The sequence below is a fragment of the Glycine soja genome, chromosome 11, assembly GCF_004193775.1.
Source record: "Glycine soja cultivar W05 chromosome 11, ASM419377v2, whole genome shotgun sequence".
In the NCBI taxonomy this organism is placed as follows: Eukaryota; Viridiplantae; Streptophyta; class Magnoliopsida; order Fabales; family Fabaceae; genus Glycine; species Glycine soja.
Window position 1 is genome coordinate 47,075,239 of NC_041012.1, and position 17,987 is coordinate 47,093,225.

Genomic DNA, 17,987 nt, shown 5'->3' on the forward strand with positions numbered 1-17,987 from the left:
GCTTTTTAGTAATTAAATAATTAAAAAAAATATTTTTCATATGGATAATAAACAAATATGTGTTAGTTAACGTTTGTCGGACGCATAGATCAATGTTTGAAATTGATCACAAAAATTAAAATTGTAAATTTTTAAAAAATAAAGAATAAAATGTCTCAATAAGAGACTAAAAGTATAAATTTGAAAAAAAAGAAAACGAAAATTATATTTTAACCAAATGAAAAGGAAATCAGTAATAAGGGAAAATATTAAATGAATGCGTAGCATATAAGGGAAGAAAGTCAGGAATAAAGAAAAATATTAAATGAAGGGGGCTACAAAGTCTAGATAATATTTTTACAAAATTAAGAGAAGTTGACAAGTTTGAGAGTGAGCATAGCATCATCAAGTCATCCCCTGTCTGTACTCCTACTATGCTCTGTGTTTAGAAACTATCCCATTTAAATAAGTTTGTAGATGTAAAAAAAAATAAAAAATTGTAAAATAATGTAATATTTTCTTACAAATCCTCCAACAGTACTTACATTTGGTATACTAATAATATACAGTAAGCCAGTAACTATTTATACTTATAGGATACTCTGATTATATGATGTTTACTATTAATATAAAATTGTAATGTCTTTTTTATGAATGATAACAGTTTAATTTTCACTTTTTTGTGTCTCTGGGATGCAAGAAATTAGATCAATCCCTTAAACATGGTACTAATATTGTGGCAAAATCAGCAGGAAAAACGCAAATATTAGTGCTGTTCTAAACTTTGACACATCTTCAAATGATAAAATGAAAGAATAATATAAATGATAAATGCACATATTTACATAAAGGTCATTTTACATATGCATCATTTTCATATGTATTTGATTTTAAGTTAAAGAATTTATATTGAACCCAAAATTGATTTTAAAAACATTTTTACATATTTCATTTTACATAAAAGAATTTAAAACTAATTATGACTCCAAAATTAATTTCAAATTAAAACAACTTTAAATAGCTTTTGTGTTAGATTCAAAATTTTATATTAAATTTTACTCTTAATTTAATTTTATAATAAAATCATTCAAACATAAAATCCCATTACTTTAAAATCAATTTTTATCAAAATCAATTACATAAAATTAATTTTGTTAACACCATACATATATTGCATCGAGACAATTGAGGACAATATGCATAAAACCTCTTTAAACTTTGTTTAGTCTCATTTTGTGAATGGAATTTTTTTCCTTGAAGTTGGAATTTGTATTTCATTTTTGTAGACAAACCACTTTATGATTCTTAATTAATGTTTATTTAACAAATCCTTTGGTTAGAAATATTCATTTTCCACTATGAAGATGAAATTTGCCACCATAATGCTACTCCATTCGACAACGATAATCATCATGATGACAAATTGGATACACATTGATAAATAAGACTAGAAATTAAGTAAAACTGAAACCTAACTAATATTTTAGAAGGTAAACCTAAAAATAAAGATATTACAATGCTTGCATAACATTAGTATACTATAGAATTTTATTTTTTTTTAGGGTTGAGGATGCAAAAGGCAATTGTTCTTTTTATGTACATAACAAAGAAATTTATGGCATTGTCAATGTCAAGTCCGCCAATCAAACCAAGCCTATGATACCTCCTTCTGATTGTATGCAATAATCTGAAACAACAACAACAGAAAAGGAATGGAATTAAGTAGTTACCTAAAATAATATCAGAGGAAAAAAAACCCCTTAACACTCACCAAATGTCCCATCTTAGATATGCATTTGGATCTAAGCCCTGACAGAGTCTCATGTCCTTGCAAAATTTCCAGTTCATCTTTGTGTGGATCAATAACCAGCGTTGATAGCTCATCGTATGCCAGGGCTGAATTCTCATTGGTTGACTTGTCACGGTTTGTACTGCAGCATCCTTTGACTGCCAGTATCTCAATTCCTTCAACTGGCAAATGTGTCTGACGAGCAACGTGCTATGCAGAAAAAATACATAAATGTTAGACAATCAAGCAAGAAAACTAACTTTGGCTCATTAACAAAAAGCATATTATGCAATCATTGTATTTTTTATCAAGATGGGACAGAAAATAACACGGTCTATATATTAATAAAGCATCTGACAAAGGAGCAAGAAAAACAAAGTCAGGTACTGAATTCACAACTATGGGGTAAAACAATACTTGGTCTTATGGTGGAGGCTACACAAACTTAGATCAAGTTGAACAAGAACTATCACTGCCAGAAGAAACAAGTGATCAAAAGACAGAGAATCTTACTTCGTAAAGGTGCCTGACAGACAAAGTTGGTCGACAGCAAAGGTAAGGTTGCTGCAAACTTGATGTACTTTGTTGGTCAAGAGAAACAAGCATGAGATGGACATCAAACTGTGAATAAAAATATAACATTTTTATTAAACTGAACTGAAATAAGAATAGAATCATATTCAAGAAGCATTCAGTAGTAACACCTCATCAGTGTTTTCATCCAAGTTGCGGAGATGATCAACAAACTTAGATAATCGACTACTGCGAGAACTTTTGCTATTGCTACTGCCACCACTACCATGCCGAGTGTTACTTCTAAATCCACCCCTTCCCCAAGTAAGCTTTCCATGTTTTGATACCTGCCTTGAAGAAATTCCACGATTTTCTCTACTTATATCCATATCACTATCATTGCATCCACCATCAGGACTTGTCATGGATGATGAGGGTTGAGAGGAGCGAACTCTGGCCCATCTCTTTCGCCTTCTCTGCCGGTGTTCTGTACTCCGTTCATCATCTGAAGATGAGTTCTTTTCATTATTGTCATTTTCCTCCTCATTATCTTCAGATCCTTCAATTGCTTGAGTTTGTCTCCTATTTCGTTGATTACGCTGTGATCTTGTTACAAATGTACCTGGTGTATCTTTACGTCTCTTAACCAATGCTTCAGATTGCCGTTGAACTACTTTTGCTATTGAAGCTTGAATCTGCCAGAAAAGCTAGAATGTAAATTTTGACAATTGAGATAATGTTGACTGACGAATGATACGAATCAAAACTAATAAGGCACAAGCATAAACCTCAGTAATAAATAAATATTCATTGATATGTATTTAGGAGTTGGTATGTCATGGCAGACATGGAGATTGTCAACGTTTCAACATCAATAAGTAAAAGTGTTACAAGTTATCACTAGTGTAAGTATTTTAGACACATCTGAATGCTGAAAGCATGCTTAAATATGTTTGGTCAATTAATGTTCACCTGCTTATTGCGGTTCTTCTCCTCTTCACGAAATTCAAGCTCCTGCAATAGGACAGTGAATGGTATCACTAGTTAAATTTTGCGACAGGTTTACCTTAAACACAATAAAAAATGAAGTGATAAACTAATCAACTTATACCTCTTCTTCGTACTTCTCAATATCTGGATATAAAGCAGAAATTAGGGCATCATAATTTGGATCGTCTCTCAAGGAACGACGACTGGCGCAATGTGTGCGACAAGCAGGGCATTCATTGTTCCTGAGACAATACAAAAACAATAAATGTGGCTGCATACAGAGACTATAACATGTTTTCTGATGAGCACAATAAAGACATAAAGAACTTAGATAGCAATTATCAGTAGCACATTATATAAATAAAACGCCTGGAATGGCTTCATGAGGCTTACCCTAGTCGCATTGATTTGTCAATGCATTCCCTGCAAAAACGGTGCAAGCATTCCATAACGGTTCTTGTCTTCTTAATAATACCTGTTCAAGCAGTAGTTAGTTCTTCAGCAAACTAGATATGTTTGCTATAATTTAATCATGAACTGAGCTGCAACTTTATTCATAATGAAATCCAAAACTGCATGGTCAAACCACAATTAAGATTATAGGTGCCCAAAACAATAGGCAATCATATCACGGTTAACTTCTAAAAAACACATCTAGTTCAAGTAAAATATATGAAACATTTTATCTTTTAAAGTAAAACTTAACACGGCAACACAGGTCTAGGAGTTGCCAAATCAGTGTACAACTAAGAGCTAAAAGAATCACTTACAAACTAGAGCTGTGAATCTTATATATGCTAAAAAAAACTTAACACAGCAACACGGGTCTAGGAATTGTCAAATCAGTGTACAACTAAGTTCAAAGAATCACTTACAAACTAGAGTTGGGAATTGTGTGTGTGTTGGGGGGGGGGCTTAAAATCTATATCTTAGGTATAATAAAATTAGGAATGATGGTAGGAGTTCTTGAATTAGATGAAACTAGCATATTGATTCCAACTGAAACTTATTCCAGTCATATTATAGATACATTTCATCATTGTATCTAACTCACTAAAATCATTCATTAGACTCTAATGCATGAAAGCGTTCTTCTTTTACAATACATCTGTATCTGTATCTCTATCAACATCTATACACAGAAGCACACATTAACAGCCTGACTATTTTCCTTTATAAAGTATTGTAAAAGATGAAAACTCAACAATTATAAGAAGCATAAATTGATAATTGACAATCTGATGCTCACAAGATAAGAAGCATAAATTGATACCAATTTTTCCAATATGATGAATTTTTTAAATACAAAGCAGGTAATAGTATCAGCAACGATAGAAAATATGAAACTACTAAGAACAATAGTTTCATAATCACCCAATCATCCACCTAAGAAAAGTGACAATTCTACTAGTGTCTTCTATGAAAAATAACATATGTAATACTCCTACTCTATATCCTCTCTCCTAACTGAACATAAAAGCATCCAACATCAGGATCTTTTAATAAACATTAACTACTTGCCACTCCCTACACATCATTTCATGCAGAGAAATGAGAATTGACAATGGCAAGAAGTATATCCTGCTACATAGCTCTGGGCATATTTTGACTGTAGCAAAATTCAAAATCACATCTAATTAACTGCCAATTATGCCATCTTGAAAGGGAAAACAAAAACATACCAAGGCAAATTGGACATTGGACATCCTTACGAATTTCCAGAAGTTCCACATACACAAATCTGCAAAAAAAAAAAAGGACAATAAGCATATATTTACATAAACTTGATAGAAAGAACAATTTATAGTAAGATGTATGACATACACCTACAAGTTGGGTAGTTAAAAAAATCTCAAGTCCCTAGATAGCCAAACAAATAAATAAATTTGGTTGCTTTTTCATGGTTGTGACTTGGGCACAGTTAATACGTAATACTAGAAAATGGCCACTACATATCTTGATCATCGAAATTCTCTAAGCTACTGTAATAAAGAAATTTCACCCTTAGCAGACACTTTTCACAAAACAGTTAATATCAGAAGTGACAGAAATGCAGTTTTCAAACTTGATTGAAGTATTGTAGATATCCAGTGTAAACGTTTTCATTTTTGGAACTTTAATATGCTTCCCTATTGTAAATGACAAGTGACATTTTCAACCATTTTCCGCCAAAATTAATATGATCCTTTTAAGACTGTTAAAGATTATGACTAGGGAATCACACATATTAAATGCACTTTTATAATAAGTCATAAATCAAAGTAAATTTTGCATTCCAATGAAATTATCAATGAAATGGTTCTTCCAAGAAAAAAAATCACAGCATCGTTGTATTTTTAACAGTTGTATTGGACAATACTAATGCTATTGCAACTAAGAATTTAATATAGATTTTAATGTAAATATAAAGATTTTTATACTATTAACCAATTAAAAATCACAAAAGTAAACATTACAAAAGTCAACTATTTTCAATTATATGGAAATCTAAGATTGAATGATAGTGTAAAAGCTAGGAGATACTGATAGATGAGGCATAAACCATTCTATTGATGGTTAGAGGATATGAACTGCAACAGAAACAAGCATTGAATCACTCCTTGTATAAATGTAACCAATTCCTTCTTTTTATCTGGTGAATGTACTCATCCATCCAAAATTTCATGAAAACTGACAAATACACATATAACTATATTCTAGACAATGTTGAGAACAAGTTAATCCAAACAAGAACTCATCCTAAAATGCTCAGTAGAATCAAGAACATGTCATAAGTCAACATTATGATAAAGCATCAAACTAATATGAATTTCATTTTTTTAGAAGACAGTGTAATTGAAGGAACATAACAAAGGTGTATCTAAGGAACCAAATCAAGGCTACAAAAGGGTCAGGCAAAGCATGCCTTTAGCACTTTATTGGTGACTAACTACAGAGAAAAATCCAAATATCCTAGCAATCTAACTTCCTAAATGTTATTCTTATGGAGTGAAGTAACATATCCAGAATGTTAAAAAATAGCCAGTTGCCTGTCACATGTCAGTCTCTGGGGCTATTAGGCATTAGCAGCAAGCAGCTTAGGAGTTAGAATTAATTTACATTAAAAAAAATCATGCAAAAAAGTAAAATATGGTGTTTCCTTCTTTTTCTAATGCCTCAAGGCCCCCACCCTGTCTCCTTTTTCCTTTGACAACCTTGGACAAACATTAACGAAATGCAGAGGACAAGTCAATCAATTTAAGTAACAACAATAATTATGAAATACTGCTTCAGGGAAGCAACAATAACTACTAACCAAACTATCAGGTCTTTATTAGAATCACACCCATGATCAATTTTTGGACTCTCTGTGACCACAAATAGTGGTCACATTCACTTCATTTGTCCACAATTTTCCACAACGTCAAGGATCACGACAAAACAGCAGCTGCAACCACAATTTAAAACCTTGCCTATGATATTCAAAACTTGACCACTGCTACCATGCCAAACGATACATGACAATGCCTCAAACATTTTGGTTTTGAACTCTTGCCAGACAAATCAACACAATAGTAGTTTATATATGGCTACATAAAAGATTCTGATGCACATGACTTGAACTGTACTCTACCATCCCTACAAAAACCAATACAGTTCCAAATTTGCAACTGTAGCAATAAAAACACATAATTGTAGGTGCTGATTGATGTTTAATCCAACGCCATACAAAATGACACTAAGGATTCATATATTTTGGAATCAATAACAAAAAGCTACGCTAAAACAATCACTTCTTTTGAGCAGGCAAGGAACGAACAAGTTTCAAGTGTAAGCAAGACAAAATTCCAAACATGCAAACGAACTACAGCAAATCAAATGGGGGGATGCAGAAAATTCAGACACAACAACTCAAACCGCACAAACAAGTATCACCCCATTACACAGTCAAAGGGAACCCATCACATCCAGACACAGAAATGGCAAAATTCACACGCAGCCACGATCCAGAAACAGAGGCATGGAATCAAAACGTAAATCCAAAAAAAACTGAACAACAAAACACAAAACAAAAAGTTTCGAAGCAATGCACGTTCACGAGAGAGTGCGTAAAAGAGAGAGAGAGAGAGAGAGTACTCGGGTTTTTCTTCAGAGCCAGAAGATGGGATATCGTCGGAATCTGCCAAGAGAAAAGAAGAAAACTTGAGCACACGAAGAAACGCAAAGGCGAAACAAAGCACGACCCAGTTGAGAAAACCAATTGGGTCACCGAAAATAACACGTAATCACGAAGCAACAAAACGAACAAAAAAAATGATACGTAACCCTGTGGTTTTTCCTCGTCGTTGTTGTCATTTTGCGCCGCTTCTTCTACTTCTTCTTCTTCCTCCTCCTCCTCCTCCTCCTCCTCTTCTTCTTCTTCTTCTCCTTCTTCTTCATCTCCTTCTTCTTCTTCTTCTTCGTTCTCATCCTCGTCGTGTTCCTGCGGCTGGTCTGGTTGTTGTTGTTGTTGCTTCGCATGTCGAGAATGGAAGAGGTTCTGCTGCGAAGTGTCCCCTTCGTCGAGTGACTCGGGCAGAGAGCGCTTCTGGGCTGGCATTGCTGCTCAGAGACAGAGGGATTCGCGAATGCTATGCAATGTGTGTGCTGCGGAAGAAACAACAAGAATGAGATTGAGATTATTTATGGTTGAGCTATTATTATTATATAGTATTTATGCATTAAATAAACCATCAATTTACTCCAAAGTTTTAATTTTTTTGGTGAATACTCTCCCTATGTAATAGTGCCTGAAACAATAAAATTGCTTAATTACATAAGTACGTTCTCTACATTCATCAGTTTAGTCTTTTAAATTAATATGTTTTGCTAATACTTAGAAATAATTTTTAATATTTTGAAAAATATTTAACAATTTTTAATATTTAGGGAAAAAATTATATATATTTTTATTTTAGAGACTATTTAAGCGAGAATAGTTGGTCAAAGATAAAATGAATGATTTATTCATCTACTATTTGAGTAAAAGAATCACACTATTATCTTATCTTAAAAGTTATAAGAGCAATAATTTATTATTGGTTGTGGATATAATTTATTTTTATACGATAGTGCGAGGTGTGTTTATTGTTATGTAACAATAGGTCTAATAGATAAGATTATTATTTTAATTAATAATAAAAGTAGAAGGTGAAGGAGCCAGCTTGGTTGTGTCATGTGTGTGCGTTGAGGGCTTGCGGCAAGGACATAGAATAGAAGGTGTCCGGTCTCGAAGCCTATTTTCGTAATTTCCCCATAATGTGTATGTGTTCTTGTTGCTGCCTACGTTTGTTGATTTGTCTGACCCACACTCGTTGCACCGTATCATTTATTTCTCCCCCTTTTTTTCTGCCTTATTCCAAGGTCTTTTTTTTTTTTTTCTTTTTCTTTGTGCAAATTTCTTTTGGTTTGGATTGGGATTAGGCCATGGAAGCTTGGCTTCTTCGTTTGGGAAAGAATAATGAGCTTTTTGTTTTTGAAAGTAAAAGTTTTGGTGAGGAGAATGGGAATTGTCTCAATTTAATGTTAAAATGATATAAAGCTAACTCAACCATGATTAATAATAATGTTGACCATAAAATTGATTAGTTAACAAAGTGTAACACTGAATCTCTCAAGCATGTCCATTAAGATTTAATTCTTAACTGAATGCGTATAAATATTTTATTGAAAGAGATAAAATATCTTTAGTATACACAATAAAGAAAAGAAAACATTGAACTACAATCTCATGCTAAATTTACTTTTAACGCCGAATTTAAGTTTTAAAGTTGTCACTTTAACTAAAAAAAATTGTCAGTAATGGATTGTTTGATTTAAAGGATGAGAGGAGGGAAGATAAATTTTAATGGAGAGGAAAGGGGAGGGAAATGGAAGGAAGGGGAGGAATTTTACTTAAGAATTTTTTTTTTAGCTAATTATCACCTTCGACTTGAAAACTAGCTTCACAACTATACTTGTGAGATACTCAATCAAATAAAAAAAAATATTATTATACATCTTACACTAAATAAATTGTCATATACAAACATTTGTCTTGAGTTAAAATTTTATATTAATAATATAAAATGACATTAATTAAACTTTTTAATTGTGTAAAATTGTATTAAATTGATTTTTCAATTAAGACTTTATTGCATTATAATTTTTTATTGAATTATTTTTTACAGCATAATTTTTAGTTGAATTAAAAATACTATTTATTCATATTTTGTACAGTAGTAGGAGTAAACTAATAATTTTAAAAATTAAAGCGATCATGCTTGTGTTTTTAGAAAGTAAAAAAGAAGATTTACTCACCATTTAAATTAAAGATTTTGGAGTGGTTATTTTTTAAGAAAAAACAATGAGGTTATCAACTCAACTGTTTGTTATGTGGGTACCGCTTGTACCCAGTTTTTTTTTTTAATGAAATCTCTTTTCGAGGCAAAAACACCAAAAGGGGTACTTTTACAAATTATTTATTAAAAATGGGCTCTTTTGCAATTATTTTCAGGAGGGGTCTGTTTTTTTATTGCAAAGCGCCCCCCACCCAGGCGCCTCCACTGTGCACGTGACACGTGGCACAGGGAGGTAGCGCCCCTGACGCAGGCGCCTTTGGTAGTGCCCAGGGGTCAGGCACTACTGGTGGCGCCCCTGCTGCAGGCGCTACGGCTAGCGCAAGGCAGCCAGGCGCCTGCCCCCCCCCCCAGCCTCTTCTTCTCACACCCCCGAGTCTCTTCCCACACCCCCCCCACCCCAAAATTTTATATTTTTTATATTGTTTATCAAAAATTTAAATTTTGTTTCATCTTTCTTATTAGTATTATTTGTTATTTTTTTATATTCCCACACTCCCCACCCCAAAATTTCAATAAGATTATTTTTTATACACTCTAAATTGTATATTTTTTAATTTGTTTATCAAAAATTTAATTTTTTTTCATTTTTATTATTAGTATTATTTGTTATTTTTTTATGTTTTATTATTCTCTCTTTTTGAAGTATATATAAGTACATTTTCAATAAAATACATTTTCACCTAAAATACATTTTGAAATCCTAAAATGTTTTAAAATGCTTTTTGATTTGGTCAATTATTTTTTTATTTGGCCATTAAATTACGTTAGAGATCATTTTTATTTATTTGTCGTTTCAATCTTATTGTGCAATGTTTTTAAAATAAATAAAAATAAATAACCATAATGTTAATGACACATAAATCAAAAGTGATCTCTAACGTAATTTAATGGCCAAATCAAAAAAGAATTGACCCAATCAAAAAGCATTTTAAAACATTTTAGGATTTCAAAATGTATTTTAGGTGAAAATGTATTTTATTGAAAATGTACTTATATATACTTCAAAAAGAGAGAATAATAAAACATAAAAAAATAACAAATAATACTAATAATAAAAATGAAAAAAAATTTAAATTTTTGATAAACAAATTAAAAAATATACAATTTAGAGTGTATAAAAAATAATCTTATTGAAATTTTGGGGTGGGGTGTGGGAATATAAAAAAATAACAAATAATACTAATAAGAAAGATGAAACAAAATTTAAATTTTTGATAAACAATATAAAAAATATAAAATTTTAGTGTGGGGGGTGTGGGAAGAGACTGGGGGGGTGTGAGAAGAAGAGACTGAGGGGGGGGGGGGGGGGGGGCAGGCGCCTGGCTGCTCTGCGCTAGCCGTAGCGCCTGCAGCAGAGGCGCCACCAGTAGTGCCTGACCCCTGGGCACTACCAAAGGTGCATGCGTCAGGGGCGCTACCTCCCTGTGCCACATGTCACGTGCACAGTGGAGGCGCCTGGGTGGGGGGCGCTTTACAATAAAAAAACAGACCCCCCGAAAATAATTGCAAAAAAGCCCATTTTTGATAAATAATTTGTAAAAGTGCCCCTTTTTGGTGTTTTTGCCCTCTTTTCGATGATTGATATATTACGTAGATAAGATTTCATATATTCTTACACATAATTATAAACTTTTAGAGTGCGTTTGGAACAAAAATTTTAACTGAATAAAATAATTTATTAGAGAATTTGAATTTTTGTAATTTAAAATTCATTGTTTGGATGTTTTGTATGGAAAATTTTAGAATTTTAAAATAGAATTTTAAACAATTAAAAATCTGGAATTTCAATTTCCTTCTAAAAGGTGAGAAATTGAAATTCTCTTCTTACATCCTTTTTCTTCAAGAAACAATTCTCCAACCATGTCTTTTTTTTTCATTCTTATAATTTTAATTTTTTTTATCCAAACACAAAATTTTGAAAATAAAATAATTTCAATTGAAGTATTTGAAATTCTTAAAATTTAAAATTTCTCAGAATTTTAAATTTCTCTATCCAAACACACTCTAAACGAAATAATCTACCAAAAAAATCACAATGGGACGATATATTATTCAATTATTTACTTAAGAGTTTCTGTAAAATATATTTACTTAAGAGTCTATTGGGAATTTCTAAGGATATAGTTTATATATATAAATATAATTATAGTGTTTAAAATAAATACATTAGTACAAAACTGAGAACAAATTTTATGATACGTTCTCAAATTATATATTTATTGATTTAAAATTCAACGAATAAATTTTTGCAATATGCTTAGATCAATTTATTCATGTAAATACATATTTAGCATATTTTATAATATATTAAAAAAAGAAAATTAGAATGGTGTACTTAACATCAAAGAGGATTCATCTTTGGCAAATTCTTATTAGGAAATGATGAAATAATAAAGAATTCTAACAATACTATGTGACATTCTTTTTGTTTAATTGAAATTTATTCAAAATTATTAATTTTAGTGAGTAACCCTTATCATGAAACTAGAACCATATAGTTAACATAAAAATGATTCATCTTTGATCAATTTTTATTAGGGAGTGATGAAATAACAAAAGTATGTTAAGATACTCTTTCCACACTCTCATCAATTTTGGTGGGTTACTTCTCATTTAATTTAATGATTATTTCTTCTTATTTAAAAGTGAGACATCAAAATTTATGATTTTTAATGAATTTCAATTCAGGCAATTATAGAGAGTATAAAAGAATCTCATTAGCATTTTTATTTGACCTAATTGGTCTTGACAAAATTACCACTAGAAGCTTTTGTTTAAAAGAATTAAACCTTATCATACACTCACCTAAACTTAAAATTAATTACTGTAAATGAATATATTTATTTAAGGATATATGCCATTAGAAGAATCAAAGCAGTATCCTACTATAGAAAGATCTGTATTTTGTACTTTGGTAAGTAAATCCCATTTATTTTTCCAAAGTTCAATCCTTAATCAAGCAAAATTGGAGATCCGTAGTTGAGACTGTTCTGCATTTCTCAAACGGTATATATATCTTGTTGTATTCAGCAAAACAGATCGATCAGGACCACACCGTTTTGAACTATCGTCCCATTTAATTAGAGAAAGGCAAAAGTGCTTCTTGTAGCCATTAACAAAAGGGGCGGCATGGTATTATCAAAGAGTCTTGTCATTAAAGTTCAGTTGCACGATGCATATATATGCCAATGTGGCAGCTTCTAAAATTAGCTGATTCACACGTTCCAACAATAAAAGAGAAAATTTCCATTAAAAAAATAATAAAAGAAAAATATTTTTAAAAAGTTGACAAATGATGAAGTATATAACCTATAAGCTATAGTAATATAAAAATTATTAAAATATAATTATAAGATAAAGAATACAAATAAAAAAATTGAACATCGTGTAAAGTGAGGAGAAGAATAGATGAGGAAAAGAGTTTCATTAGTATAAAAGAGAATTGTGACTAAAGTTCTAATAGATAAGAATTACATGACTTTAATTTGAACCTAGTAAGAATTACATTTTTTAAAAAGCAATTTTTTTCTCCAACCATCAAACAAAACGGAGTTTTAGAAACTTTACAAATAAGGACATGAGAAAAAAAAAACTTGCTTCATGTGTGTAAGAACCTTTTTCTTATAGTTATTCTATTGCTACGATTTAATTTCACATAAATATGATTAAAAAAAAGAAAATAGAAATCACAAAACTAACAATAGTGCATAAAAAAACTCTACTATACCAAAAGAGGGGGGGTGTCTCGCGCACGAGAAGAGATGTGAATCTGAAGAAAATTTTAATCATATAACATAATAATTCACTAATCTAAATAAAACATAAAACGTAGCATAGAAATCAATAGATTATTAAGTCTGCTATAAACAATTCAAATTGTACACATAACTAGGATAACATTTTACAAACTTTAAAATTGATTTTTTTTTTACTGTTGAACTTAAAAATAGAAAGAAAAAAAAACTAATATCTAGCGGTAAACTCTCGAGCATTGCATAATAATTTCATTACAAAATCCTTAGAATAATCCGCTGAAGCAAACATTAAGCAGTGAAGCATGTGAATTATGAACAACATGGATTTTTATAAAGCTCCTTCAAACCTTTTTCATTTATTAAATACCTGGTTGACCATTCATTAGAAATGTTGACTCACTTGATAGAACAAACAAAAAAGAAAAGTTTTAAATTGGATTCCTTAGGCCATTTCTTGGGTTTGATTCTCAATGGTGGGGACACGGTAAAACTCTCTACCGCTAAACTCGAATATAAAAGGAGAAAAAAAAAAAAACGGCAAACATCATGAAACTCTCATCGCGTGGCCAATTGCAAACAGGATTCTCATAGCCAACTTGACCCCTAGTGTTCCCACAAGGAAAATGCCTTCCCACATTCAACATCTCTGGACAAAGCTATATTTAGGTGAGAAAATATACATATAGTTTTACTTTCTCTAACCAAGAACACAAACATACTAGTTAATTGGAGTGAACAAAGAACCAATGTCAGTAGCATTAGTGATTGTAACATATAACCAAACGATTGAGAGAAAATTAGTTGGTTAGCCACATAAGGATATGTAATGTAACACAACACAAGCAAGCCATGTAGCACAACACCAAAGCATAATGGTGCCAAAGAATATTAAGATATATCAAGCATAATGATTGAACATAATGGTCTGAAGTGCATAAATTTCTTCTGATGCTAACCATTATGTTGGTTTTATTTTTTGTAAGTTATTTATCTAAATGCAATCTTCAGCATGAGTGTGACACAGGAATAGTTTGACAAATACAAATACATCCCCTGGATGACAGAAGAGAGAGAGCAAACTTCAGATCAAAGCATATCTCATCTTATCTGGAAATGTTTGTAAGCAGCATTTTCGTGGATTGTTATCTGAATTCTCCCCCTCTCATCAGCCTGACCACAAGTAATGTCCTTCAATTGAGGGTGCCCTGTGCCTTTGTTGCGGCTTGACCCTTCTGCTTGAGACTGATCTGAATTCTTTCTCCTCCGTTCATTGTATCCGGCCAAACTTCTGCGGCAACTTCTTTTTGTGTCATCAAATTCAGCTAATTCGTGGAATCTGCAGAACAATTGTTAGCTAGTTTAGATACACAGACAGAATTACCATTAGAAAATGGTGCAATACCTGACCTCACTAGCCAATTTTGAACCAATCAAAGAGGAAGAAAGCAACAAGAAGATTATAGCTTAATTTTGATGGAAGAGGGCAAGGTAGACTCTGATTGCACTAAACACACATTACAGCTTCACATATATGCCAAATATAAACTTTAATATACGGTTAATTACAATAAATGAAATAGCATTAATCCAAAATATCTTATAACTGTATACGGATAATTTACCCATGCTGCAGTATCTTAACTCTTAAGGAGACATTAAGCAATCACTTCAAAAAGTAACACGTGTTTGATTAGAATTGCAACGTAAAAGAATCAAGCCATTGCTAACCGTAGTTAGATTAAGTTCAGCACAATAGGAAAAAGCCCATGAATGCCACCCTGATAAGTCCTTAAAGACAGTGTTGACTAAAGACTATCACACATCTTAGGTTTTGGATCGTGTTGAGCTCAACAGCTGATGATTTTTGTCTACAATAACGACAAAAATAATCACTTAAAAAGTGCATCTTTTGGCTACAATAACTACAAAAATCACTTAAAAACTGCATCTTTTGGCTACAATAACTACAAAAATCACTTAAAAGTGCACCTAATTTTTGTCCTTCCTTTTATATCGTAAAACAACCAGTTAAACTCAAATTCAAGTTGCATCCAATGTCTCCAGACTATCCAACTTTAAAAAGTGAAAACAACAACTCCATGCTAAGTTTTAAGATGCAGTTCCTTAGCTACTTTTGATATTCACTTTCATAACTTATACAAACATTTAATGTAATCCCTTATTACCCATGATAAGAAAACAAAACTACAATTATGATGGATTGATGGAAGAATAACACAAAAAACATACAAGTACATCTAAGTTTTGTCCTTTTTTTTATCATAAAACGACCAAAGTTAACAACAATAAGAAACTCATAAAACGCGAAAAACACATGAAAACACAAAGGGAGAAAAAGTTAGAAAACATAAAAGTCGAACCTAGCTCCCCAAACCTGCTACATTGCTGACAGAACCGTTGTCTAACCTCATCAACAAGCACAACCTGAGCCTTTACATGATACTCACACACCCTGTGCCTCCTGTGGTACTGCTTGGCCTCATGAAGATCGGCGTTGACAACACCGCATATATGCTATTATTATTGCCACCACCACCTTTCTTCCCAGCACAACTCACCACCCCTTTTATCTTCTTCTCTTGCTCCACGTACCCGTTTTGGTTGTTGTCACCACAATCTGCCACATCCCTCTTCAACCTGTCACTCCTCACCACCATCTTTGACCCCAACCCCTCCATGAAAGAATTAATGGTTGCAACTTGCAAGTTTGAAGAAGCTGAGTTTGAGGGTGGTGATAACAAAGGAATTATATATAAAGGCGGAAAAGTGAGACAGAGTAAGGACCACAACAAAGTGCTCCATATTTTTCTCGCCACCTCTCTTAATGACTTTTTTTTTTGTGTGTGTGTGTGTTGTAGTGGTGGTACATGGGACTAGAGAAGACGGTGACGAGGGGTGTGAAAGTGAGACTCAAACAATGACTCTTCTCTACGTGTACCGTGAAATCAAGTGGTGTGACCGTGACAGTTGTGCCAGGAGGGGAGGAAGAGTAGAAGATGATGTGCGTGTGTGGATCACTGAGGCTGACCAGGTCCTCTCAGTAAATAAATAAGTCTTCTCATGTTAAAATGTTTGAAAAATGATTCTTGTACACTTTCCTAGAATGTGTGAATAGATCTCAGATTAAAATTGATATTAAAATAATATGATTTATATTTGAATATTTTTATTATAAAATTAAGTTAGAAATAAAATTTAATATAAAATTTTAAATTTAATACATAAGTTTCTTAAAATTATTTATTTTATATTTAATCTCTATTAATAATTAATTATGATTTTTTTAACATAAAATAAAAAATATATTTAAAATAAATTTTAAACTTAGAATTTAATTTTTCAATAAAACAAAAACACATTTAACGTTAAGAGTGATAAGAAAAGAAAAAATAAATAAATAATTAATTTGATTGATAATGTAATATAACAAATGTGTAGGTATTGTATTTGAAATTTATAGGTGCTCACATACTCACTAATTCCAAAGCACGTGCACATTTATTATTTATCACTAACTCAAAGACATTTTTTTTTTACATGATGAGATAGAAAAAATAGAGGATTGACGGAGTGTTTATAATTAAAGTGTGTTTATGTATAACTAGAATAATGGAATCATGTAAAACATGGGCCAAAAAAGTGAGTGCAATTTTGTATGACACGTGATATCTTATTTGGTGGTCAGATAAATTTATAAATATATGAAAATAAGTAAAAATAAGTCAGGTGATCTGTCAGGGATTCGAGATCTAGTCTGTCAAAGGCATAACCTAATTGGACTTATTTATTAAGTTAATTGAATCTCAAATAATTATTTTTATCATAAAAGTAGACGATTAAAAAAAATTGAAATAGACCAATTTTTTGCACAATGTTATTGCCTTATTGGTTTTTCAACTAGTCAATTGGTTTGAATGGTGTAGATATAAACCAAAAAAGTTACATGGCTTTAGGGGCATAGGTTCCTTCATCTCCCATTAGTGTTATCATTTTTCTGTTTTGTCAAAGTTACATGGAATATACCTGGAGATGCTCACAAATGATTGGTTATCATGAACGTGCACCGTTTAAATTTTAACTTTTTTTCCCTTCCCTCTTTTTGACAGACAAGTCAATCAAAAGAGTCGCTCCTATTTATTGTAATGTTTTTGCTTAGATTACATGGTTTATGTTGATTAAAATGAGGTTTACACGGTGATGATGTCTAGTGCAGAGAAGTTTTGCAAGAGCTATGATGCATGACACGACGAGCAAATGTCCTTTCCATCCTCTTTGTTCTTCTTAAAAGAATACAAAGCCAATTAAAATATGCATCATCCATCATATTATCTTTTCTTTGGAATTGGTCACTCGAGGGAGTTTAGGACTGTAATTAATGGAAGTCATAGTGTATCATATTTTCTCATGCTTGAATGCAATTATATTCTTTTGTTAGTCTGTACAAAAAATACAGAATGTATAACCATGATGCGATTTGAATTTCTGAAATGCAAGACTCTATTGGTGTGCGCAAAAGGGGTGTATTTTCGGAGTATTTTTTGGAAGAAAAAAAAACAAAAGTGGAATGGACTAATAAAAGGG

General features: G+C 31.8%; 2 protein-coding genes across 2 annotated transcripts; both read right to left on the reverse strand.

The window, feature by feature from the left end:
* Positions 1–1,338: 1,338 nt before the first annotated feature.
* LOC114374653 (putative E3 ubiquitin-protein ligase RING1a) lies at positions 1,339–7,941 on the reverse strand. Its single transcript, XM_028332320.1, has 10 exons — positions 7,577–7,941; positions 7,388–7,430; positions 4,954–5,012; positions 3,665–3,746; positions 3,393–3,513; positions 3,254–3,295; positions 2,473–2,976; positions 2,282–2,389; positions 1,751–1,978; positions 1,339–1,666 (listed from the first exon to the last, which is right to left on the reverse strand). Exons 1-10 carry the CDS (start codon positions 7,848–7,850, stop codon positions 1,634–1,636), a joined length of 1,494 nt encoding a protein of 497 aa, XP_028188121.1. The 5' UTR covers positions 7,851–7,941; the 3' UTR covers positions 1,339–1,633.
* A 6,314-nt stretch (positions 7,942–14,255) lies between these two features.
* LOC114373358 (squamosa promoter-binding-like protein 3) lies at positions 14,256–16,063 on the reverse strand. The gene is made up of 3 exons (XM_028330831.1): positions 15,965–16,063; positions 15,781–15,920; positions 14,256–14,721 (listed from the first exon to the last, which is right to left on the reverse strand). Exons 1-3 carry the CDS (start codon positions 16,061–16,063, stop codon positions 14,484–14,486), a joined length of 477 nt encoding a protein of 158 aa, XP_028186632.1. The 3' UTR covers positions 14,256–14,483.
* Between the last annotated feature and the right edge of the window lie 1,924 nt (positions 16,064–17,987).